Source organism: Chiloscyllium plagiosum, unplaced genomic scaffold (assembly GCF_037043375.1).
Source record: "Chiloscyllium plagiosum isolate Xiang-an unplaced genomic scaffold, Cpla_swu_hap1 HiC_scaffold_5, whole genome shotgun sequence".
In the NCBI taxonomy this organism is placed as follows: Eukaryota; Metazoa; Chordata; class Chondrichthyes; order Orectolobiformes; family Hemiscylliidae; genus Chiloscyllium; species Chiloscyllium plagiosum.
Genome location: NW_028270143.1, coordinates 28,406,422 through 28,433,122, shown reverse-complemented (window position 1 = coordinate 28,433,122; position 26,701 = coordinate 28,406,422). Strand labels below are relative to the sequence as shown.

The 26,701-nt window shown below is 40.7% G+C and overlaps 1 protein-coding gene across 4 annotated transcripts in view; it reads right to left on the bottom strand.

Annotated features, from left to right (window-relative positions):
• The window catches only part of cdk6 (cyclin dependent kinase 6), a 240,870-nt gene that overhangs the window by 190,184 nt on the left and 23,985 nt on the right, over positions 1 to 26,701 (bottom strand). For 3 of the 4 annotated variants that reach the window (XM_043689700.2, XM_043689697.2, XM_043689699.2), the window contains exon 3: positions 15,144 to 15,173. The exons of the other annotated variant lie outside the window; for it this stretch is intronic. In XM_043689700.2, coding sequence (XP_043545635.2) covers positions 15,144 to 15,173 — 30 coding nt within the window. The remainder of the gene's footprint in view (positions 1 to 15,143; positions 15,174 to 26,701) is intronic. 4 annotated transcript variants of the gene reach the window in all.

Genomic DNA, 26,701 nt, shown 5'->3' with positions numbered 1-26,701 from the left:
TCATTTTTGAGAGGTCTTTGATGTAGGGAAGAGTGGCTAGGGTTTCTGGACGTGTTTTGTCTGCTCGTTTGGGTTTGTTGCTGAGAAAAATTGGCAGATTGTGTTCATTGGGTACCCATTCGTTTTTGAATACATTGTATAGGTGATTTTCCTCTGCTCTGCATAGTTCCTCTGTGCTGCAGTGTGTGTTGGCTTGTTGAAATAATGTTTTGATGCAGCTTTGTTTGAGTGTGTTGGGATAATTGCTTCTGTAATTCAATATTTGGTCCGTATGTGTTATTTTTCTGTAGACGCTTGTTTGAAGTTCTCCATTGGCTGTTCGCTCTACTGTGACATCTAGGAATGGCATTTTGTCGTTGTTTTCCTCCTCTTTAGTGAATTTTATGCCAGTAAGGGTACTATTGATGGTCTTGAAGGTTTCCTCTAACTTGTTTCGTTTAGTGGTGACAAAGGTGTTATCCACATAGCGGACCCAGAACATATGGAAGTTATCCGCCACCGATTCACCTGCACCTCCACACATATCATCTATTGCATCCTCTGCACCCGATGTGGCCTCCTCTATATTGGGGAGACAGGCCGGCTACTTGCGGACCGTTTCAGAGAACACCTCTACGGACCAACCAACCCAACCACCCTGTAGCTCAACATTTCAATTCCCCCTCCCACTCCACCAAGGATATGCAGGTCTTTGGACTCCTCCATCGTCAGACCACAACAAAACGACGGTTGGAGGAAGAACGCCTCATCTTCCGGCTAGGAACCCTCCAACCACAAGGGATGAACTCGGATTTCACCAGTTTCCTCATTTCCCCTCCCCCCACCCTGTCTCAGTCAAATCCATCAAATTCAGCACCGCCTTCCTAACCTGAGATCTTCTTCCCGACCTCTCCGCCCCCACCCCAGTCTGACCTATCACCCTCACCTTGACCTCTTTCCACCTATCACATTTCCGACACCCCTCCCCCAAGTCCCTCCTCCCTACCTTTTATCTTAGCCTGCTGGACAAACTTTCCCCATTCCTGAAGAAGGGCTCATGCCCGAAACGACGATTCTCCTGTTCCCTGGATGCTGCCTGACCTGCTGTGCTTTTCCAGCAACACATTTCCAGCTCTGATCTCCAGCATCTGCAGACCTCACTTTCTCCTCAATGACTCAATAAGTCCATTCACCACCAGTTTTACAAACACAATGAGGGATGGGCAAAAAATGATGGCCCAACTAGGGATGCTGACATTCTGTGAATGGATAAACAAAAATTAATTCAAAGTGAGAACATTGTTTAGGCTATTTTTGGAATACTGTATGCAATTCGGGTCTCCCTCCTATCAGGAGGGTGTTGTGAAACTTGAAAGAATTCAGAAAAAGGACTTACAAGGATGTTGCCAGGGTTGGAGGATTAGAATTATAGGGAGAGGTTGAATAGGCTGGGACTGTTTTCCCTGCAGCAGAGACTGAGGGGTGACCTTATAGCGGATTTATAAAATCATGAGGGCACGGATAGGATAAATAGACAGGGTCTTTTCCCTGGGGTGGTGGGGAAATCCAGAACTAGAGGGCATAGGTTTCAGGTGAGAGAGAGGAAAGATATAAAAGTGACCTAAGGGGCAACCTTTTCACGCAGAGGGTGGTACATGAGCTGCCAGAGGAAGTGGTGGAGGCTAGTACAATTGCAATATTTAAAAGGTATCTGGATGGGTATATGAATAGAAAGGGTTTGGAGGGGTATGGGCCAGATACTGGCAGGTAGGGCTAGATTAGGTTGGGATATATGGTTGGCATGGATAAGTTGGACTGAAAGCACTGTTTCTATGCTGTACATCTCTATGACTCTATATGATAGTTCTGCTTTTTGTATGAGCAATGATAGCAAAATTCACATTGAAATTTTCTGGTAGAACAGATGAATGCTCAGAAACTGCAATATCTTCTACCTTTCAGTTACTGAAAGTACAAAAGAATGCATAAAAATTTGCTAGTTATTTGATAAAGTCAAAAGGAAACTGCCGCATGAAGTAAAACGGATGTATTATGTTAGTAATTTCTCAGAATGTTGCACGCTGTATTATCTTGACAAAGATCAAACAGACTCCAACATAAGGACATAACACTCAGAAGCATGTGTCGGCCATATGGCCCCTCAAGTCTGTCCCACTCCTGAATAAGCCCATACCTGGTCTTTCGACTGCCTTAACTCTTTATTGCCAGATCCCAACAGCCCTCAACTGAGGAGGTAGATACGATCACTGATCTGACCTCACGACTCTCCGGAGAATTACAGACATAAGCTAAACTCTGGGAAAAGAAATTGCTTTGTATCTCCTTGTTATATGTGTTCCCCTTTATTCTGTAACTCTGTCCCATTTTCAAGATTCCCCCACAGTGGAAAAGAGTTCTCAACATTTACGTTATCAAGCCTACATGCTTCAATAAGATCATCCCTTACTCTTCATAACTCTAATGAATAAAAGCCTAACCTATTTAGCTGTTCCTAATCCGCCAACTTCTTCATTCCAGGAATCACCCTATAAAATCTCTTTCAAACTGCCACTAATGCCAGAACATACGCTTTTAAATATGGGAACAAATGGTACACTATGTACCAAATGTGGCCTCACCAGCACGATGTACAGTTAGACAAGACTTACCTATTTTTAAATTAATTCCCCAGCAATAAAGACCAAAAATCCATTGCCTTCTTAATTATTTACTTCACCTGCATGCCAAAATATGTTAGATGCATGGGAACATCCAGATCCTTCTGCACTGAACGGTTTCAGTGTTTCTCTCTCTCTGAAATAATAGTCTGTCTTTTGATTCTTTCCATCAAAATGCATGATCTCACTTTCCTAAATTTAACGCTATCTGCCAATTTTTGCCCATTCCTTCATCCTCTCTATATCCCCTTGCAGATTCCTTACGTGCATATCACAACACGTCCTCCCACCTATTTTGGCATCTTGAACAATTTTAGACACTTTACACTCATCCCCCTCCTCCAGGCAATTAACATAGTTCATCAATAACTGACTAGGTCTGATCCTGGTGGCACTCTACTAGTCACATTTTCACAACCTGAAATACAGCCAATAATCTTGACTCCATTTTCTCACTGTTAACCAAGCCTCAACCCATACTAATACACTACATCTGATATTATAAGCTCCTATCTTGTGCGCTCTGTGCCTTTTCAAATGTCTTCTGCAAGTCAAAATATACCAATCTACTAGTTCTTCTTTTTCAACTCTACTCGTTAAAGGAACTCCACCAAATTCAATCAGAATTACCCTTTCAGAAAACCATGTTGACGCTGTTTGACTACACTAAGCCTTTCTAACTGCCCTGATATTTCTTCCATTATTATAGACTCTGGCATTTTCCCAGTGACAGGTTCTCAGTTAAAATGGCCTATAGTATTCCCTTTCTGTTTCCTGCCCTGTTTGCAGAGAATCACCACATTAGCAGTTTCCAATTTGCTGGAACACTCCCAGAATCCAATTAGTTCTGGAATATGTCAACCAGTGCCTCCAGTATCTTTGCAGTCACTTCCTTTAAAACCCTTGGGAGTAGACCATCAGGTCCTAGTAAGCGCCAGTCTTTAGTCTCATTAGCTTGTACCGTGTTCCTCATAATATAGACTGCTGCAAGATCTTTTCTCCCATGAGCACCTTGCTTATCTCTTACCTTTGAGAGGTTGGTTGGTGTCCTTAATAATTAAAATTATCCTTAAATAATTAAAATTGTCCTTAATAAAATATTGGTTTAAGTTACCCAACATTTCCTTTCTCCCCATTAATTTCCTAGTTGCATCCTTGAAGGTTTCCACATTTATTTCAGCTACCCTCTTTTTTACTTAAAAAAAAACAAACAGCAACAGCTTTTGTGTTAATATATTTCTGGTTAATTTACTTCCACAATCAAATATTTTCTCTTTTATTAGCTTTTTAGCCATCAGTGCTGGTTCCTAAAAAAAATTCCCAATCGTTTGACCTATCAATAACTTTCACCCTTCGTATACCTTAGTTTTAAACTGGATGCCCTCCTTAACCCCCTTTGTTAGGTACAGGTGGTTCGTCCTTCTCAGAGTTCTTATTTTCAATAGCAATAGAGTTTTGCTGATGCTGTAAAATATCTGCTACTACCATCCACTGACCTTCCTCTTAGTAAATATTCCCTGCCCACTTTAGACAACTCTTTTTCATGCCTCCTTGATTGCATTTATTTCAGTTGAGGACTCCAGTTCGACACCCAAGTTGCTCCTGCAGACTATTGAAATTTGCAATTGCTACCCCTCTCAGAATCCTTCACTACGAGAATGCTTATCAATTCTACCTCATTATATAGCATCAGATCTAAAATAGCCTGGGGTGTGCTACTCTCACGCTCAAAGGAATAATTCCTGATGCACTCTACAAATTTGTCTTCCATGTCATCCCTGCCTATCCGAGTTCATTCCCGATGAAGGGCTTTTGGCTGAAACGTTGATTTTCCTGCTCCACAGATGCTGCCTGACCTGCTGGGCTTTTCCAGCACCACCCTAACCTATACTCTGATCTGCAGTCCTCACTTTTGCCCATCTGATTTGTCCACTCAGTGTGCAGATTAAAATCACTCACAACAAAAGGTACTACCCATTGTACACACCAAAATTATTTCCCGATTTCTACATTTTCCTGCAGGAGGCAATTCTTTGGCAATCAATAAAGGACCTCAGCTGTCACTTTTTACTCTTGCTAGTCCTTATTTCCCCTGAAAATGCTTCCATATCAGAATCTATTGCATCTAGATACTGCTCACCAAAGCACCGATACCTTCTTTGCTGTGACATTTCTTTGGAATCTGTTGACTTAATGGCAATGATAAAGTGGCGAATATGTTAGGCCATGCGCTGAAGAAGCCAAACCGGTCTTCAAATATGAGCTCTTTTTCTCCCCACACATGCTGCCAGACTAGAGTTTCTCCAGCATTCTCCTGTGTTGTTTCAGATTTCCAGCATCCATAGTATGTTACCTTTATTTGAGCGATCTGATTTAAGCTCTTCAGTCCTGCAACATCCAATTGTTACTGGTGGCGGACAATTAAACAACTCACTAGAGGATGCTTTCATCCTCAATGATGAGACAACTCAGTACTTCAAAGCAAGAGAGAAGATTGAAGCATTCACAACAATCTTCAGTTAAAATTGCCAAGTGCATGATCATTTCTGCCTCCACTTGAGATCTCCTGCATGACAGATATTGGTCTTCTGCCAATTTGATTCACTCCATGTTACAAAGAAATGGTTAGAGGCACTGGATACTACAAAGGCGATGGGTCCTGACAACATTCAGGCACATGTACTGAAGACTTTGGGGCGGCACGGTGGCATAGTGGTTAGCACTGCTGCCTCACAGCGCCAGCGACCCGGGTTCAATTCCCACCTCAGGTGACTGTCTGTGAGGAGTTTGCACGTTCTCCCCGTGTCGGCGTGGGTTTCCTCCGGGTGCTCCGGTTTCCTCCCACAGTCCAAAAATGTGCAGGTCAGGTGAATTGGCCATGCTAAATTGCCCGTAGTGTTAGGTAAGGGGTAAATGTAGGGGTATGGGTGGGTTGCGCTTCGGTGGGTCGGTGTGGACTTGTTGGGCCGAAGGGCCTGTATCCACACTAAGTAATCTAAACTTGTATTCCAGAAATTGCTACTCCCCTAGGCAAGTTGTTCCAATACAGCTACAATATTGGCATCTATCCAGAAAACTGCACAGGTACGACTGATGCATAAAAACTGGGCAAATCCAAACCCAGTTACTACTTCAGCCAGTCTACTCTCGATCATCAGTAAAGAGATAGAGAATATCATCAGCATTACTATTAAACATCTACCTCAGCAAAAACCTGCTCAGTGATACCAAGTTGGGATTCTGCCAGGGCCAGACTCAGACCTCATTACAGTCTTGGTCCAAATTTAGACCAAAAAAAAGTTGAATTCCAGATGTAACCATCTACCGCTGCTTCATCACCTACCTTCCTTATGTCATAAGGTTAGATGTGGGGATGTTTTCAATGGGTGCACAATGTTCAGCACCATTTGTAACTCTTCAAGTACTGAAATTGTCCACGCCCAAATTCAACAGGACCTGAACAATATCCAGACTTTGGTTGAAAAGTGGCAAGTAACATTCACCCCACAAAACACCAAGCAATGACCATCTTCAATAACAGACAATAGCATTACCATCACTGAATCCCACACTTTCAATTGACCCACCATATAAATACAGCAGGTACAAGAATAGTTCAGAAACTCAGTGGTGAGCAACTCATCTCCTGACTCCCCGAAGCTTGTCCACCATCTAGACAGCACAAGGCAGGAGAGTAATAGGAAGTCCACACTTGCCTGGATGAATGCAGCTCCAACAACATCCAAGAAGCTGGAGACCAGTCAGGACTAAACAACCCACCTGAATGGCATTAATCTACAAACATCCACTCTCTTCAACACAGATACTCAGTATTAGCCATGTATACCATCTACAAGATGTACTGCAGAAATTCACCAAAAGCTCATTAGATAGCAGCTTCTAAATCCATAACCACTTGCATCATAGACAGGAGAAAGTGAGGATTGCAAATGCTGGAGGTCAGAGTTGAGTGTGGTGCTGGAAAAGCACAACAGGTCAGGCAGCATCTGAGGAGCAGGAGAATCAACATTCTGGGCACGAGCCCTTCGTCAGGAAACAAGATACACAAGAACACTACCACATGCAAGCTCCCCTCCAAAACCATTCACCATTCAGACTTGGAAATACATTGTGATCCTCCAATGTTGTTAGGTCAAAATCCTGGCATTCCCTTCCCAACGTCACTGTGGATCAACCTACAGCACATGGACTCCAGCAATTCAAGAAGGTAACTCACCACAACCTTCTCAAGAGCAATTGGTATGGGCAAAACTGGCCTAGACAGCAACACCCATCCTGTGGGTGATTAAAAAAAAAAATTGGAAGCAATCTCCCGTTTACAGACACTACAAAATGAACTGTAAATGTTAATTTCCTATCAGAATTACAAAGCTTTCTTGTAATTATACCTTTAATCTACTCTCAAAAGAATAACTAAAGCAAGACTGCATTCATTAGACTGCAGTAATTGATAATTTATTAGTCATTAAAAGGTTCATAACTAGCCAAGAACTAATGATGTAGTGTTCACTATCATGCCTGCAAAATGTTCTAGCTTTATTATTACAACAAAGGAGCTAATAACATCTATGACTTAAGCTATTTTCTCAGTGAGACAAGCTTATTTTCTTCCCTGATTTACTTACTTTATGACACAATCACCTGATGAAGGAGCGTCACTCCGAAAGCTAGTGTGCTTCCAATTAAACCTGTTGGACTATAACCTGGTGTTGTGTGATTTTTAACTTAATAAACTGGCAGGCATCTCTACTGAAAAGATTGGGGAAATTTGTGATTTTTTTATTAATGTGGAATGATTGACATGACCAATTTCCCAGAATTACTTGGATATGCACAAACATGGGAAAAATAGACATGATAAATGATTTGTTCTACTTAAGCCAACCAGTTAATGTGAAAAATGATCTGTCATAACTGTACTTTAGCAGACTGCACAAAGCATCATTAAAGCACCAGCATTTCTCAGGCTTCACTTGAAAAGTAGCCCAGCAGCTAATGCTGTTATTCTCTTGATAAAAAAATCTCAGATTAACTTTTGTTTTCTCTCTTAATGGTACTTTGTTGATTTTTTAAAAGACCATTTCATTGATGAGGGTTAAAATATTTGATTGGTTGAGCTAGAAGTATTAGTGCGCTGAGGGAACAGATATCCTCCTCCTCAGCCTTGACCCACTGTCCCTGCTTCCAAGGCAGCATATTAAACAGAGACAGGGAGGATATGCTCACTATTGCATTCAATAGCCAATCTAAATTATCACTGAGACATTAAGATCTACTACAGTAAATGGTCTACTATCATAGCAAATCATTTCCTTTTTTATATCTACGTTTTTCAATACAATCAAATCATGGGTGTGTGCAAGTTACAGTTTTGTGAAAATGAATTAAGTGGAGGACACTCCATAAGATTTTGACTTTAATGGGAATTTAGGTATCATCAGCAATCACTTGCTAAGGAGTATGGTTGTCTACCTATTAAATTCTGTGTCACTGGTCCTGCGTTCTGGGCCCTTGCGTGGGTGCTGTGTCCGATTCTAGAGCCACATCCTAACCATACATTTGGCAGGTGTTTCTGGAAGGTAGATTGTTCCTTGACCTCGAGATCGTTGGCAATCCCTTCTCCGGTTCCTTTTCCATACCTCCGCTGGCAAAGGGTATTCTCAATAAAAATCATGTCCCTTTATAAAGGGGGCTCTTCCAAGACTGTTTCTTCTGAACGAAAGTCTCCCATGCATTGACATGTATACTGCATTTCTTGAGGGGAAACCTTCAGGGAGTACTTGAAATGTTTCCTTTATCCTCCTCTCGTTTAAGTACCTTCCTTTGGCTGGTGAGGAAGATTTGCATTGGTAGGTGGAAATCTGGCATCCTAGGCATGTGGCCAACCCAGAGTTGGTTTCAGATGTTCATCACCTCAATGCTTGCACTGTTAACTGCCACAAGGAAGCTGATGTTAGTATGTCTGTCCTGTCTGATACGGACAATCTGTCTCAATTAGCTTCGATGGTACTTCTCAAGGATCTAGTCTAAGTTTCTGAACCATATTGAAGAGACTGTCTTAGTATCTGCACAGTGTCACAGTCAAAAGACTCATTATTAGGAGTCCAAAGATGGGACTTAAAGATTTGATGCAATGTTCAATCTCCACATATCAACCTTAGATGTGAGGTAGCTTCCTAGGAAGGGAAATGTTCCACATTTGGAAAGATTTCTCTGTTGATCTTAATGGAGAGATGGACCAAAACTTGACCTGGGATGGGTTGGTAAAGGATTAGAGTCTTCTGGAGGTTGAGGCGGAGACCAATTCTTTAGTATGCTTCCACTAACGCATTGAGGCTTGAAGATTCTCTTCCAAGAAGCAGAGATAACATTGTTATCTGCGTAATGAAGCTTCACGAGCAAGGTATCACTTTTGGTATCTCTACTTCAAAAGGGGCCTGTTGTATAATACCTCAATATCCTTAGGGGTACTTGTATCAAATTAGTCACAATATATTTGTCTGATCATTTTCATTTTTTTCATTTTAATCAATAAAATCACAGGCTTAATTTCCATTAGATGTTCCTGAAAGACAAGGCTCTGCAATGGCAAATGATCAAGAAAAATATCTTGTATGCAACTGTAATGACCTCTGGGGTAGTTTCGCAAAACACAAGGGGCAATCAGGGATGGGTATCAAACCAACAACTGTGGCACTTAACGTTTTCCTTAAAATTATTCTAGCTCTTAATGAGTTAAAATATATTCAGAAATTATCCTTTAAATATCAGTTCATCTAATTTGAATCTTTATGTTGCAGTGTTATGGAGCGAGAAGACAAGTTACATACAACATTGCATTTAACAGTAATCTATCTTCTTAGAAATAGATCTACAATATCACGACACAAAGAGAGTGTGAGATAAACCAAAGTACTTGGACTGTATACAAACTAGATAAAGGTCAAGATCTGTGCTAACATTTATCAGAGAATTGGTTGGACATTGTAACCTAGAGTCTGGTGTTAGGAAAGCAGCATGCAAACATACACTAATCATCCACACTACTGATTGAGAAAATTTGACAACAAAATATTTTTATACTGGAAATTCCTCAATACTTTGCAATATAAACATGAAACCACAAGCAATGCTCTCTCTAACCAATTAACACCAATCTGGGGCGGAGGCTTCCCATTTTAAGTTAAAGTTGTTTATCTAATAAGATGCACAGAGCCCAGTCTGCCAAGGCTCAGCAATGTTTCTCCCAAATCTTCCATTCTTCACTTCATTACTAATCAACAGACTCTTAGATGGCCATCTCAAGCAATCATACAACCAGAAATGACAGAGGTGCTCTCTACCGTTGGGACTTTCTGGTGTTCATGCCAGAGACACTATATTTAAAGGCTAGCTGCCCCATTTTGTTTCACAGATAGGAACCTGTAGATACTGGTCAATGCGACAAAGGAGGGGACATACCACCACAAATACTATGTCAACAGGATTCAAACTGCTATGCAGTAGGAAACATGCCTCAGATGAAGCAGGATGCCCAGCAATGAAGGAAGCAGGTCAATGATCATCTTCATTCTGAAAACTATCACTGTCTTCTGTCTGCAACCACTCACTCAAGTCCACTACTCACACTAACTCTGCCATATTTCACAATGGCTCACGGACTACAAGTCTCATTATTGCATGTATCATGTTTACTCTCACGCACCACATACTCCCAAACTATTTCTGCCCTCTGCACTTCCTACTCACTCACTGGGGAGGCATACCACCTTCCTTGCTGGTGTTATCCTTGGACATATGCCCTCACACCATCAGTGACCCACCAGCTGAGAGGGGCCTACAGGACCAAACAATCTCTGGACTATATGGACACAGATGGACCGAGAGCCTGATAAACTGAGGCCAACCTTCTGGATTGAAATCAGATGAGCCCCTTTACTCACTTTGTTGTTACCTGTGACTGATGGGTGGCATGGTGGCTCAGTGGTTAACACTGTTGTCTCAGTTAGCGACAGGGACCTGGGCACGATTCCAGCCTCAGGCAGCTGTCTGTTTGGAATTTGCACATTCTCCCAGTGTCCACGTGGGTTTCCTCTGGGTACTCTGGTTTCCACCCACAGTCTAAAGATGTGGAGGTTAGGTGGACTGGCCATGCTAAATTGCCTCTAGTGTCCAGGGATATGCAAGCTAGATGGATTAGCCAGGGTCTAGATTAGAGTGGTGCTGAAAAAGCCCTTCATCAGAAATACAGAGAGAGCCTGAAGGGTGGAGAGATAAGTGAGAGGAGGGTGGGGGTGGGGAGACAGTAGCATAGAGTACAATAGGTGAGTGGGGGAGGGAATGAAGGTGATAGGTTGGGGGGGGGGGGGTGGGGGGAGGAGAGGGGAGAGGAGGAGGGTGGAGTTAATAAGTGGAACAGCTTCAGGGCAGAGGGCGGTGTGGTTGATTGGTGCGGGTGTATACGATAAATGGTAATGGTGGATGTGGAAGGCTCCTTTAGGGCCTTGGATGGAGGTGAGGGAGGTGGTGTGGGCGCAGGTTTTGCAATTCCTGCAGTGGCAGGGGAAGGTGTCAGGATGGGAGGGTGGGTTGTAGGGAGGCATGGACCTGACCAGGTAGTCACGGAGGTAACGATCTTTGCGGAAGGCGGAAAGGGGTGGGGAGGGAAATATATCCCTGGTGGTGGGGTCCGTTTGAAGGTGGCGGAAATGTCGGTGGATGATTTGGTTTATGCGAAGGTTGGTAGGGTGCAAGGTGAGCACCAGGGGCGTTCTGTCCTTGTTACAGTCAGAGGGGTGGGGTCTGAGGGCAGAGGTGCAGGATGTGGACGAGACACGTTGGAGGGCATCTTTAACCATGTGGGAAGGGAAATTGCGGTCTCTAAAGAAGGAGGCCGTCTGGTGTGTTCTGTGCAAGGGAAAATGCAGGGTTACAGGGATAGATTACGAGGTGGGTCTGGGTGGGATTGCTCTTTAGAGGGTCAGTGTGGATTCAAAAAGCTTGCTTCCACACTGTAGAGATTCTATGATCCCCTGTCACCTCACTAAGAATTAGTCCTATTTGATTTTCACACATGGACATATGAAGCACGTGTAGTCTGTTTACATGTAAACTGCTAACCCATGTTGGAGGTGTGTAGGAGTATAGTGGTGCACGGGTACACATCCACTCCCTTAAATCCTATCTTGAGAAGATGCTTGCATTTCCTTCCGTACTAAACAAAAATGAAAACCTCAGACAGGTAGTCTGTAACTAAGCACTGGAAGACTCAGTGTGGTAAGAAAACAAAGTCACAGAGGCTGATAAACTGCAAGTCAGTGCAAAACAAGTGGACACAAAGAAAGCAGGCATAAGAGCCATAAGACTTATCCTGTGCCTGAGCACGAAATGACTGTCTCCCTGCAAGCAAATGATCCTGGTAAAACACGAAAGTCATCTGTGTTCCTGAATTCGAGGGGATGGTGATCATGGAGCATACAGGGACACAGTAGTGAAGTAGTAATTGGACAGCCACCTGACAAAGTGGATGTAAAAGTGATGCATCCTTGTGTAGGAGAATCAAGAATGAAGCATCACTGATATGGCAACACAGTCACTTTTCTGACATTGAAACGGTTTTGAGTACAAGTCTAAAATGTGTCCACCTGAGAGATTTTCTGGTTGTTCGCCCATTGCGGGTACACTTGGTGATTGACAACACTGACAGCAAAATACTAAAAAGCAAAATTTTTAACCTCTAGATTGCTGATAAATTATCAAAATGTAATTTTTATATGCTTCAGAACTGAATAAAAGTAGAGCTGAACTTTGTCCATAAATATACTTTATTGTTGTTCTTTTCAAGTTCTGTGATTAAGGTGCCTTATTTTTGCCACTTCGAAGTATATGGTCGTGTTAATAAGCTGGCCCACAGTCACAAAAAACTCAGCGATTATTAAATAGTTAAAGAAATGGAGAACTGCAGATGCTGGAGATTAGAGTCAAAAGCATGGTGCTGGAAAAGCACAGCAGGTCAGGCAGCATCAGAGGAACAGGAGAATCGACATTTCAGGCATAATTAAATATTGCTCTCTAGAAATGCTTAAAAATATTATCAGTGTCCAAGCACATTTGGTTTTCTGTTCTTCATTGTATAAATAATAAAAAGATATCCAGCTCCCCATGGTTCACTGATGACATAAGTAATCTGGCATGCAACTCAGATATAGGCCAAGGAAGATCTCAAAGTGAATGCCAACAATAATGGAGATGCAACCACTATCTGGAAGAAGGGCAGCAAATGCATTGGAACACCATCACCTGCAAGTTCCCCTTGATGTTATACCATTCCTTCATTATTACCAGATTACATTCTTGAAATCCCTCCCTAAGAATAGTTTGTCCATCTGCATCACATTGGATTATAGCAGTTTAAGAAGCTCACCACCATCCAGAATCAGTCTCGAGCAATAAATACTGGCATTTCTGCTGACATACAGATCCCAAGAACGAGCAACAAATATGCCAATTGCATCACAGCTGAGTCAAGACAATAAAAGGCACTGGTCTTAGAATCCAGGTTAGAAGTATAAAAATAAATTAGAGTGAAGGATAAAAATTGGATTTGCAGAGATGTTGGGAAATGGAAACACCCCACCCAAGACTGTGGGAGGAAATCAGAGCACCAGAGACCCACACATAGGGAAAATGTGCAAACTCCACACAGAGCCAGACAGACAGTCAGCCACAGCTAGAATTGAACCTGGGTCCTTCATGCTGACGCAGCAATGCTAACCATTGAGCCACCATACCACCCAATGCTGCAAATACAAAGACTATTCAATTTTGCCGTACAAGTAGATAAATCTATAAAATGAATGTAAAAGATCAATTTGCATGACTGCATCAATGTGCAGTGAAAACCAAAATTTAAAGCACAGAATACAAAAGCAAAATGGCTATATTAACCTTTTCACAATCTCAGGTTAGGCCCCATGATTTCATGCATTTTAGGAACTCTATTAGGTGAATGGTATGAAATAATCAAAAAAGGGGTCATCTAGATTCATTGACAGTCAGTTCTGTTTCTTCAACACCAATTGGCTTTAATGCAATTGAAGAATTTAGACCATTATTTGTAGAACACAAACTTTCCTTACCTGTATTGGCTATAAAGCAATTCTGGCCCCATTCATTTAAATGGCGCAGTTATTGCGGGATTTTCTTACAACACAAGATCACACGAAAACAGAACTATCACATTTTATCAGAAGCAACTGTACGGCCATGCCATTGACAAACAGTTAGTGCTTAAGACAATTGAGAATTGTATATCATTTCCAGTAGTGGAGAAGGTTTAAATAGTAGGGGAAAGGAAAGCTCTCCAGGTACATAGATTACATCGAAATAAGGACTAAAACACAAGACAAAAATGGAAAATAAGAAAGCCAATAGGTAAAGAATTCAAGAGCTAGAATTGAGCAGGGCCACAGTGAACAGGGCCAAGAATGTGAAAAAGTTAAGTCTTAATGTGCAGAGCATTCACAATAAAATGGATGTCATGCAAATAGACTTAAGTGGGCATGATATATTGGGGATTACAGAGACGTGGCTGCAGGGTGACCAGGAATTGGAATTGAATGTCCAGGGATTTTCTGTTTATACGAAGGACAGACAAAAACAAAAAAGGAGGAGGCAGCACTGCTGATTGAAAAGAAAATTAATGTGATTACGAGGAACCATATTGGCTCTGGTGAAATAGAATCTGTACAGGGTAAGCTGACAAACACCATGGGGCAGAAAATTATAGTAGGGGGTTGCATACAGACCCCCTAAAATTGTAGTAGCAATACTGGGGGAAGGCATTAAAAAGCAAATTACAGATGCAAGTAATAAAGGCTTTTGTGGGCAACTTTAACTTCATATACATTACACAAATCAAATCAGTAGCAATAACAGAGAAGGAAATTGTAAAACATATACAGGATAGTTTTATGGATGCATATGTTGAGGAATCAATTAGAGAAAAAGGCCTTCCTTTAGTGGGTACTATGTAATGAGGAAGAAATAATGGACAAATTAGCTACGTGTGGGCCCTTAGGAAACAGTGACCAAAACAGGATAGATCTCTTTATTAATATGGAGAGAGATGCATTTCTTTCCGAGACAAGGGTCCTGAATATAAATTAAGGAAATTACAATGGAATGAGGCATGAGCTAGCTATGATAAACTGGGGATCATTTCTTAAAAGATAATAGTGGGCAACAGCAAACATTTAGAGTGCGTAGACGAACTGTAAAAAGTATTCATTCCAGTCTGGCATAAAAATAAAGTGTTTAATAAGGGAAATTAAAGAACAGTACTAAATCCAAGGAAGCATATGAATTGGGCCAAAAATAAAGCAATATAACTGAGGATTAGGCAGGCTAATTTCCAACAAATGAAGATAAATAGACCAATTGAGGAGGAAAAGATAATAAACTTACAGGTAATATGCACACCGATAGAAGGAGTTTCTATAAGTAGATGAAGAGAAAAAGATTAGTAAAAACTGAACGCAAGTCTCCACAGTGAGGAGCAGGTGAATTTATAATGGAGAACAAAGAGAAGATCAATTAAATACATACTTTAGCTTTGTTTCTACAAAAGAAAACAAAAAAACAACATCCCCAAAATACTAAAGGAACACAGGGAGGAAAGAGTAACAAAGTAATTAGTAATAGCAGGAAAATGGTACTGGGGAAATGAAGGTAATTAAGGCATATAAATACCCTGGGCCTAATAATTTTTATCTAGACTATTTAAGGAAGTAGTCCTTGAAACCGAAGATTCACTAGTGGTCATCTTCCACAATTCTATAGATTCAGGAACAATTCCTATGGATTGGAGGAATAAATGAATGTTTTTCTGAGTAGGAGGCAATGACCACTGGAGTACTACAGAGATCACGATTTGGATGCCAGCTATTCACAATATAGATTAGCAATTTAGAGGAGGAAATAGTGTGTCATATCTCCAGGTTTGCAATGACAAAAAGTGGGATGGGAGGTCATGTTTGAAGAGGATGCAGAGAAGCTTCAGTGTGATTTGCACAAGTTAAATAACTGGACAAATATGTGCCAGATGCAGCATCAGTTGGTAAATGTGCGGTTATCCACTTTAACAGGCAGATTGTCTAAACAGCAATGAATTGGGAAGGGTGTGGTACAAGACGACCTGGTGTCCCCGTACACCTGTTGCTGCAAGTATGGATACTATGCAGCAAGTGGTGAAGGTGACAAAGGCTATGTTGGCCTTCATGAGAGGATTCAAGAACAGGAGCAGGGATTTCTTGATGCAAATGTACAAGGCATTTGTAATACGATACTTGGACCTTTTTTGCATTTTTGGTCTCCTTAGCTGAGGAAGCGTGGTTTGGCTGTTGTGGGATTGCAAAGGTTAACCAGACGGATTTCTGGGATGGCAGGATTGACGTAATTGGAGAGACTGCATAGTTTAGGATTGTATTCTCTAGAATTTAAAATCCAATTATGGATTATAGAGTCAGAGTCATACAGCATGGAAACAGACCCTTCAGTCCAACCAGTCCAAGCTGAATTAAATCTCAAACTAAAACTAGTCCAACCTGCCTGCTCCTGGTCCATATTCCCCCAAACCTTTCCTATTCATATACATATTCAAATATCTATTAAATGTTATAATTGTGCCCACATCCGCTCTTCCTTAGGAAGTTCATTCTACAAGCGAACCACCTTGTGGTAAAAAAAATTTCCTCTAATTTTTAAAATCTTTTTCCTGTCACCTTAATGTGCTCCCCCGGTCTTGAAATCCCAAATCCTAGTGAAAAGATAACCATTACATCTATCTACACTTCTCATTATTTTATAAATTTCTATCAGGTCACCTCTCAACCTCCTATGCTCCAGTGAAAAATGTTCCAGCCTTTCTTTGTAACACAAACCTTTTAAACCTGGCAACATCCTGGTAAATCTCTTCAGACCCATCTCCAGCTTAATAATATCATTCCTATAACTGGGCAACCAATGTCCTGAACAGGCAGAACAAGACTTCCCAACTCTTATACTCAAAGGATTAAGCAACAAAGGCAAGTGTGCCAAATGCCTTTTTTAGCCACCCTATCAATATGTGACACAAACTTCAAGAATTATGTACATGCATCTCTAGGTCCCTGTTCTACAAGGCGAAAGTGATTCATGCAGATGCTGGAGATTCGAGTCAGGAGTGAGGTACTGGAAAAGCACAGCAGGATGCTGCCTGATCTGCTGTGCTTTTCCAGCACCACACTCTCTACTCTAATCTCCAGCATCTGCAGTACTCACTTTCACCCTGTTCTACAACACGATCCAAGGCCCTAGCATTAACTGTATAAGCCCTACTAGTGTTTGTTGTACCAAAATGCAATACCTCACATTTATCCAGATTGAACTTTGACTCATTCAATCAAGATCCCATCATAACCTTAGTAAACAGTGAAGAAGGTTTTCTATGTTACCCTCCACCACGAATTTTGTATCCAAAATGGCAAGCTCAGCCTAAATCCCATGTGACCTAACTTTACTAATTAGTCTACCATGTGAAACCTTGTCAAAGCCCTCAGTAAAGTCCAAATAAACAACTACTGCTCTGTCCTCAATCTTTTTGGTAACTTACTCAAAAAAAATCAAGCAAGTTTGAGAGATGTGATTTTTCTCACACAAAACCGTGCTAACTATCCCTAATCAATGTTTGCCTCTCTAAATATCCACAAATCTTATCACCTCTCTCCACAACCAAAGTCAGACACACAGGTCTACAGTTCCCTGGTCTCTCCTTATAACCTTACTTAAACAAAAAGTACAACATTAACCACCCTCCAGTCATCAGGCAGCCCATCCGTTGTTATAGATGATGCAAATATTTCTGCAAAGGGTCTTGCAATTTCGTTACCTCCCACAATGGTCTGGGATACAGTAGATCAGGTCTTGGAGATTTATCCACCCTTATATTCTCTAAAATGGTTTTCAAAACATCATTTATTTCTCTGCATTCTTTAGACTCTATTTCTTCCTCCAAAGTAAAAACGGATGCAAAATATTCATTATCGCTCCCATCTCCTGGGCTTCAACACAAAGACAACCTTCTTGATATTTTAGAGGTCCTACCTTCTCTCTAGATACCTTCTTGCTCTTAATGTATTTGTAGAATCTCTTTGGATTATCCCTAACCTTATTTGCCAATACTATTTCATATCCCCTCTTTGCCTTCCTGATTTCTTTCTTAAGAATGCCCCTACACTCTTTATATTGATTAAGAGATTCAATTCAACCAAGTTGTCTGTATCAAAAATAAGATTCTTTTATTCTGGACTAGAACCTCAACATTTCTATTCATCCATTCTTCCCTTAAATTTTACCAGCCTTACTCTTTACTCTAACAGGAACAGAATGCCTCTCAAGTCTTGTCATCAAACTTTTGAAAACCTCCCACTTGTCAGTCATCGCTTTACCGGTGAACAGTTTACTCCAGTCAACTTTTGAAAGTTCTTGTCTAATACCATTAAAATTTGCCTTACTCCAATTAAAAACTTTAGCTTTTGAGGAAGGCTTATCTTTTTCCATTACCATTGTGAAACGAGATCCAAAGTTAATCCCATATTTACTTCAGTCACCTGCCCCGCTTGATTACCCAAAAGGTTCAGTGTTGCTCCGTCTCTAGCAGGAGCATCCACATATGAATAAAGAAAATTTTCTTGACCATATTTAACAAATTCTTCACCATCCAAACCTTTGACATTATCGTAGCACAAGTCAATTTTTGGAAATTTATAATTCCCCATTATTCTCCACTGGGACAGCACGGTGGCTCAGAGGTCAGCACTGCTGCCTCACAGCACCAGAGACCGGGGTTCAATTGCAGCCTCAGGTGACTGTGTGGAGTTTGTACATTCTCCCCTTGTCTGTGAGAGTCTCCTCCCACAGTCTAAAGATGTGCAGGTTAGGGTGAATTGGCCAAGCTAAACTGCCCATAGTGTTAGGTGGATTAGTCAGAGGGAAATAGGTCTGGTTGGGTTACTCTTCAGAGGGTCAGTGTGGACTTGTTGGGCCGAAGGGACTGTAGGCAATCTAATCTAATTACCTACAGTGGTAGGTAATTATGCTTACCTATATCTTATTCTGCTTACATATATCAGAGATCTTCCTACCTATTTATTGCTCAATTTCCCTATTACTACTGGGGACCTATAGTACAATCCATTAAGGTGATCTTTCCTTTCTTATTTATGATTTCTACCCATATATTTTCACTGGACAATTATTCAGAAGTATCTTCTCTAGGTACAAAATGCCACCCTCTCCCACCTTTCTTGCCCCCTTTCCTATAGCATCTAAACAGAAATCTCAGAGACATTTAACATTCCAATAGGATTGGACAGGGTCAATGCAGGAAGAATATTTGCGATGACTGGCAAGTCCAGAACCAGTGGTCACAATAAGGGATAGGGGATAGACCTTTTAGGAGAGAGATGAGGAGAAATGACTTCACCCAGAGTGGTGAGCCTGTTAAATGTTTTGCCACAGGAAACTGTTGATGCCAAATACATTGAAAACTTTCATGAAATAATAAAATGTAACTCTTGGAACTAAAAGAATCAAAGGATATGGGAGAAAATGGAAACAAGTCAGATGATCAGCCCTGATCATACTAAATGGCTGAACAGGCCTGAAGTGCTGAATAGCCTACATCTGCTTTTGTATTCTGTATTTCTAAGGTTAGGGATTGACAATAAAAGATCTTTGAGATAATGAAGGGGTAACAAAGACAACGAGATTGTTCACTCATCTGCATTTGGTGATGAGGGGACACATATTTGTAGCAATTCTGAAAATAATTGAAGAGACGTTTAGAATATAGATTCTCTGCCATGGACTATTGTTGAGGTGGAGTCCATCAATCTTTGAACAGTGAATTAGAGACTTGCATGAAAAAAAAAAGTGGCGTCTTGTAAAAATACATTTTAGTCCATTTTATTGTGCTGTTACACATGTAGAGTTAGACTCAAAGGTCATCTCCAAGGGCAGCAGGGTTAGAGGACTGGCCACATATTAGAGCAGGGTATGGAGAAATGATTAAGTCAACATTTTAATGTTACATAGTATGCCCCTACTTTTATATACTATTCAATTTTCATACTATTTTTAACAAAATGACAACACGTATAGCAATGTAGGAAGCAGAGAAAGAGCTGCTTGAATAATAGAAGGTTCTCTGTAACACGGAGTTGTACAAATGAGGTCCTGCAGCACCAATACAAGTGGGAGGCTGAAAGTACAGCACCAATACAAGTGGGAGGCTGAAAGTACAGCACGACAGGTTTACACAGGTGCAGTTTCCCCAAATGTCAGAACAAAAGACATTCATAATCAATAGACATTAAAATATGACCAACAGGGATTTCTCAATTGCCTTAGTACACTGCATCTTTTTATGGCCCCACATGTCAAAGCTCTTTCTGTCCTTATCCAATTGCTGCCTTGAACATACCTCTCCCAGTAAACCTCCCTCATTCATCATTCTCATGTGACTCTGCTGTTTTTCTGTGCATTTCATCTCCGGCATCTCCTTCCCATTGCAACTTTGCTTTACATTCTGATCTGGGACAAAGACAGATACAGGAACTCAAAAGATTTATTAGGCAGTATCATAGAAATAACTGGAAGACATACTCTGTATGACGTGACACCTTATCTGGAGATGGAAAAAGGCAGATTGCATAGGGTAGAGATTCTGATCTAGAGTGAAATAAAGAGGTTGGGTGGGTAAGCTACTCAGCAATAGATTAGGAGTGAAACTGAACTGAGAAGTAGAGAACAGGATATTCAAGACTGCAGAACAACTATGAAATTAGCAAAGGTAAAGTTGCCAGTTTTACCAGACCATGACACAGCTCCCACATTAGACAGGCGCGATTGGAGGTGGTTTAACCTGAGGGTCATACTTCAGGCAAGGGGGGCAGTTGAGAACCATGAGATCCTTTGTGGTAATCTCAACCAGTGCAGGAATTGAACCCACACTGTTGGTATCATTCTGCATAACAAACTAGCCATTTAGCCAACTAAGCTAACCAACCCCTATGCAATTAGACACCTTTTAGAATCAAGAATTATTCAGGTATTCCATGGGTGTAAATCAAAACTAAAAATTGAAAGGCACTCAAAAATAGAAAGTTGCAAAACATTTAATTTGGGTCTGTCACACACTTCCTGTGGAATACTTATTTATGCGTAATCTTAAAGTAAACTTAATAAACTGACTGACTCGATTATCAAAAGGATTTATTGGGGTCAGGTGCCTATCAATGATCATTAGAGTAACAACACCAGGTAATCAAAATTAAGGAAATAGTACAAAAGATATTCAAGATCAAATAGCAATTATTCCAAAATAGGATGGCTCGTACTGTTGAAGGGAAGCAGAATGTTTTTTTTAAAAAAGGTTTAAAGTCATTTAGAAGGCCAAATTACCATCAAGGAGAGTGAACATTTTCAGCACTGTTTCTTGAAAAGGAAATCATGTTTGACAAATGTATTAGAGTTCTTTGAGGATATACAAAGAGTGGATAATGAGAAACCTAAGTAGATGTAATCAATTTCGATTTCCAAAAGGACATTTGGTAAGATACCATAAAAAAAGTTACTAAACAAGGTAATTGATTATGATGTTGGGGTAACATATTAACATTAGCGTATTAGGACTAAAAGGTAAAGGGAGGTTTTCAGGATGGTCAACTAAACTCGTGGCTGCCTCAGGGATTAGTGCTAGGGTTTCAATATTTACAAACTTTAATCAATGATTGAATAATATTAATAATGAGCAGAATGATTATTGCAGCCAAATTTGAAAATGATCTAAACAAAGGAAAGAAGTATGCTGCGAGGAGGATTCAGAGAGTTGGCAAAGGGATAAAGCAAGTGGGTAACAATTTGGCAGATAATAACATGGGAAAATAGGAGGTTGCCTTCTTTGAGAAAAACAACAAAAAAAACTTTATCTAAATAGAGGGAGATTACAGAATGCTGTAGTAAAAGGCTATTTGGGTATCTTTGTACATGAATCACAAATCCAGCAAACAGGTGGAGCCTGCAATGAAGAAAGCAAACAGAACTTTGGCCTCATTGTTAAGGGGATGGAGTACAAAAAGTAGCAAAGCCTTGGTACAACTGCAGAAGACATTACTGAGACCACATCTAATGTGCACTGCAGTTTTGGGACCTTCATTAAGGAGGCATACACTTGTACAGAAATGAATTCAGAGAAGTTTCACTGGATTTGATTACTGGGATTAGGGGTTTGTCTTTCAGGAAAGGTTTAGCAGGCTGGGCCGATATTCCTTGGAACTTAATAAAGGTAAAGTTATTGAGAGAGAGACACACAATTTCAAGAGGATTTGACAGAATAGATGCTAAAAACATATTCCTTCTCATGAGAAAGGATACAATTAGGGTGCACATAAGATACGTACAGGCCATTTAGTCCCTTAAGCCTCCATACACACACAAAATCTGTAGTCTCCTAGCCTGCCTCAATCCCCTACAATTTGCCTATCAATGCAACAAGTCACATCAGACACTATTTCCTTAGCTCTGCACTCAGCCCTGGAACATCTGCACAAGGACAACTACGTCAAACTCCCGCTCATTGACTACAGCTCTGCCTTCAATTCCATTATCCCTCTAGACTGATCTCAAAACGTCAAGACCTTGGTCTCAGCACTGCCCTTTGCAACTGAATCTTCAGCTTTCAGACCCACAGACCACAATCAGTGAAAATAGACAACTGCACCTCCATGATAACACAACACTGGAACCACCCCCTCCCCCCACCAGGATGGGACCTCTGTCTCAGACTGTACTCCCTGTACACCCATGACCGTGATGCCAAATTCCAAACAAATGCCCCAACGCCCCCCCACCTCCATGGACTCTATTTACATGGCTCATTGCCATGGAAAGGCTGCCAACAACAAAGACCCATTGCACCCTGGTAATGCTCTCCTACAGCCTATTACGTCAGGCAGAAGATAAAAGAAGATTGAACACACGCATCAGCAGATTCAGGAACACCTTCTTCCCGGCTATTATTAGACTGATGAATGGACTCTAACTTTAAATAATGCCGACCTTGCCTAGCGCACGCTCTGTGCATCATAACTTATATGCCTAAGTTTTTCTTCCTCACCCTACGATCTGTATATCATTGCTTACTATGATTTGTCCTTACTGCTCATAAGGAAAGTTTTTCACTATACTTAGGTACATGTGACAATAAACAAATCTGATCATGGCTGATGATATACCTCAGTACCACATTCCCATGCTATCCATTGATAATTAGAAATTAGTTCCTAACTTCAACTTAGAAGCTCAGTCATTAAGTCCCCTGGGGTATAAAAATTCCAAAGGCTTATCATTCTCTAAGAAACAAAGTTCCTCCCCAAAATTTTAAATAGTATGTTTTTTATTCTGAGACTATATTTCCTAGTTCTTGACTCCACAGCAACATGAAATATCCTTTCTGCATCTACTTTATCATGAAGACTTTCCTTAGTCTGCATGAGATCACTTCTCAATCGTTTAAAATTCCAGAAAATACAGGCTCAGTCTCCAGAATCCCACCTCTCGGGACAGTTCCACCATACCAAGATTTGGTCTGGTGAATTTCTGTTGTACTCCCTCTATGGCAAATATATCCTTCCTTAAGCAAAGAGACCAGGTCTGCACATAATACTCCAGATGCAGTCTCACGGATGCCCTATACAATTCAAATAAGACCTCTTTACGTCTGCACTCAAATCCTCTTGTGATTATAAAGTACCTTTTGCATTTCAAATTCCTTGCTACACCTGTATGCTAGCTCTCAGAGGCTTAGGCACACCTATACCCTTTAAATAATTACATTTGCCAATCTCTCATCATCAATCACAAATAACTGTTCACTCATGTTCTTCTAACCTCAAATTTAGCCACATTAATTGCATCTGCTAATGCTCTTGCCCACTTGAAGTTTAAATTCCCATGTAGCCACTTCTTATCCTCCTCACAACTCACATTCCCATTAAGTTCTCAACCCCAAGCACTTTAATTTTATAAAAGGTTTTTGAATTTAAAATAGAAAGGAGAAGGAATTTCTTCTCTCAGGACTGTCATTAGACTAAGTGCCAATAAGGGAAGAGCTATTGTACAGAGGAGACAGCCACAGTCAACTTAGGCAGTAAATGGTCAGCCTGACCTGAGAAAAGCAACTGTTCACAATATTACAATTTTATTTTGTAAAACAATTACTAAGGATTATTTGGATGAACACAAAATATCATAAGTGAGAAATGCCAGGATGCAGTATTTATACACCCATCTGTCAGCTTCCAACAGCAGTTTGGCGCAACAAAAATGTCGAACATTCCCACACCATAGATTTATAAATAAAGCATGTTATCACCAGCTTCAAAAATAAGACAACTATCCAGTTGGCAAATCTAGACAGAAGGTCTGATATCTCTATACACAACACACAACAAATTGCAACCCCATTTATTAAAGAACAGGTCTACAATTTTATCAAACAAATCTCAATAACATCTATAAAATAATTCAATACTTTAAAAGATTTAAATCCCAAGAAATTCTATAAGCATGAGTAATTACCACAAAAGGCTATATCACTATCTGCTATTCAAGTACTACAAGTTAGATAAGGCAAGTTAAATACTACATTATGCTTTCCATCGCGTCACTTCTGTTTATTTATGTAACATGTGCAGATGATGTGAGGGCTACTTCAAAAACCACAGGCCCAGCAATTCTCATGCTCTTCATCACAAGAATGCACATTTCATTGAAAACTCAAATATCTTAAGCAGTATCTGTTACACATGTAGGTGGCAGTGTAACAAGGCTTTTCAATGTTAAAGGCTTCTTGCTTGTCTGATACATCTTTTGAGATAAGTGCTATTTTATACAAAGCACAGCAATCAGCCACTAGGTTTTTGAAGGTGTAGGGGTGTTGGGGGGGTGTTGGGGGGGGGGGGGGGGGGGAGAAATGGGGGAAAAGTACACCAAACAGACAACTGATTTTTGGGGCTATGATTTCAATCCATCAAGAATGAAGACTAAGAACATGCAATCAGTATTTCTGATAAAAGTTGCATAAATAGTATGAAGCTTACTTTTTTTGGCTAAGTGTGAGTTGTGTCAAGTTTTGGAAGACTCCTTTGCCAGGCTCAACAAGCTGTTGCTCAGTTACCATACCAAATGTGCCTCATTAACTACTTAACTCTTCTCTACGGCTTTGTCAGATCACATTCCAGCTCAATCTTACCACATGCTGTTCCCAGGACAACTTACCACTCAGCGAATATCTGCTAAAAGACTGGCACCCATTATGCCTGCACCATCTTTAAAAGGTGCCATACATCCTAAGAGAGCACTGGCATTCTGAAGCCGCCCTGCTCAGTCGAGGACAGTCCCAGAAGATACCAAAGAGGGGATAGGGACACTACAATTCTCCAACAAGGACTTGGAGATTCTGATCAAGAGTGTGTCGCAAAGGACAGACATCTTCCCAGAAAACAGGCAGCAGGCCATGCCACCAGACCCAGGCAGCCTGTTTCGATACATGGGTCAGCAGTGCTGCAAGAAGGTCAACCACCTCCATTTATATTTTACAGTAACCTGCCATTGCGACCCCTTTCACAACTGTCATCTACCCTTCTGGCTTAAGGAGAGCATTCTAGATTGTGGAGGGAAGACAACTAAAAGTGGCCAAGGTTGGAAGATCAAAACTTTTCCAAGCTGGGGATAGCTTGAGAGAGAGAAACCACATTGGCCAAGAATTCTCCGATAATTTTTGAAGGTACTGAGATAATCTAAAGTGAACTATAGGTAGCAGTAATTAGTGCAGGAAAGCATGTGAACTGTAAAGTTTTAAATCAAATTTAGTCTCTACAGTTTTGGCAGTCAAACGTTGGCAAAAGTCTTGGTAAAAATTAGCTCAGAAATGATGTTTAATAATAAAAGTCTGAAGTAATCAGGTGTTCAAGTGTGAATAAGGAACAGAGGAGGAAGTTTAAGCAACCAGACGGCTAGTGTTGACCAAAGTGAAAAAGAGAGAATTCCAGTTATCAAATGTACATAACCACAACTCTCAAAGCACTGTAAATACCAAATGAAAAAAATTTAAAAGACCTTTGATACAAAAGGAAGAATTATTTAATGTGTTTTAATGATATGTTGTTCTATTTCCCAGGTGGATGTACTCCAAAACAGTTGGCATGTATTGACAACTGTTGTGTGTTAACTACTTCCAATTCTTGGAGTAATTCAGTGGTTATTCATTTATTGCCAATTGTTCAACAAGTTATCGGAAGCATTCCAAAGGTCTCTTATGGTAGTCCAAGTTCAAGATCTACCTACTCCAGAGCAATGTAACATCCTTCGCAGTTTGATAGATAAAATATCAACAATGGTTATAGCACAGAGAAGGCTGGGTGTAATTCTCCACAGGTACAGTTCAATTGGTCCTACTCCCTTGGGCTTTCCATGGTAACCTTGCAAATTCATCTTCGGGTGTTTATCCAATTCCTTTCTGAAACCATAATTGAAGCTGCCTCCATCACAATCATCAGTTGTGCACAGATCCAAATTGCTCGCAGCATAAGAAACTTTTCTCAGTGTGTTACTTCTGGCTCGCAGATTCTCAATCAAAGTAAAAAGTTTCAGTTACTCAATCTGCATCCCTCATGACTTGGAACAGTTCTATTATATCTGCTCTCATTCTTCTTCTCCAAGGAGAACAACCTCAACTTCTGAAGTTCTGAAAATGGGTCACTGAACCAGAAACTTTAACTCTGCTTTCTCCTTACAGATGCCACCCAACCTGCAAAGATTTTCCAATACTTCTGTCTTGTTTTTCATTTCCAGCATCCAGAGTTGTTTTGGTTTTTTCTTTAATGTTCAACTTCTCCATAAACGATTGAGGAACTGACAAAATG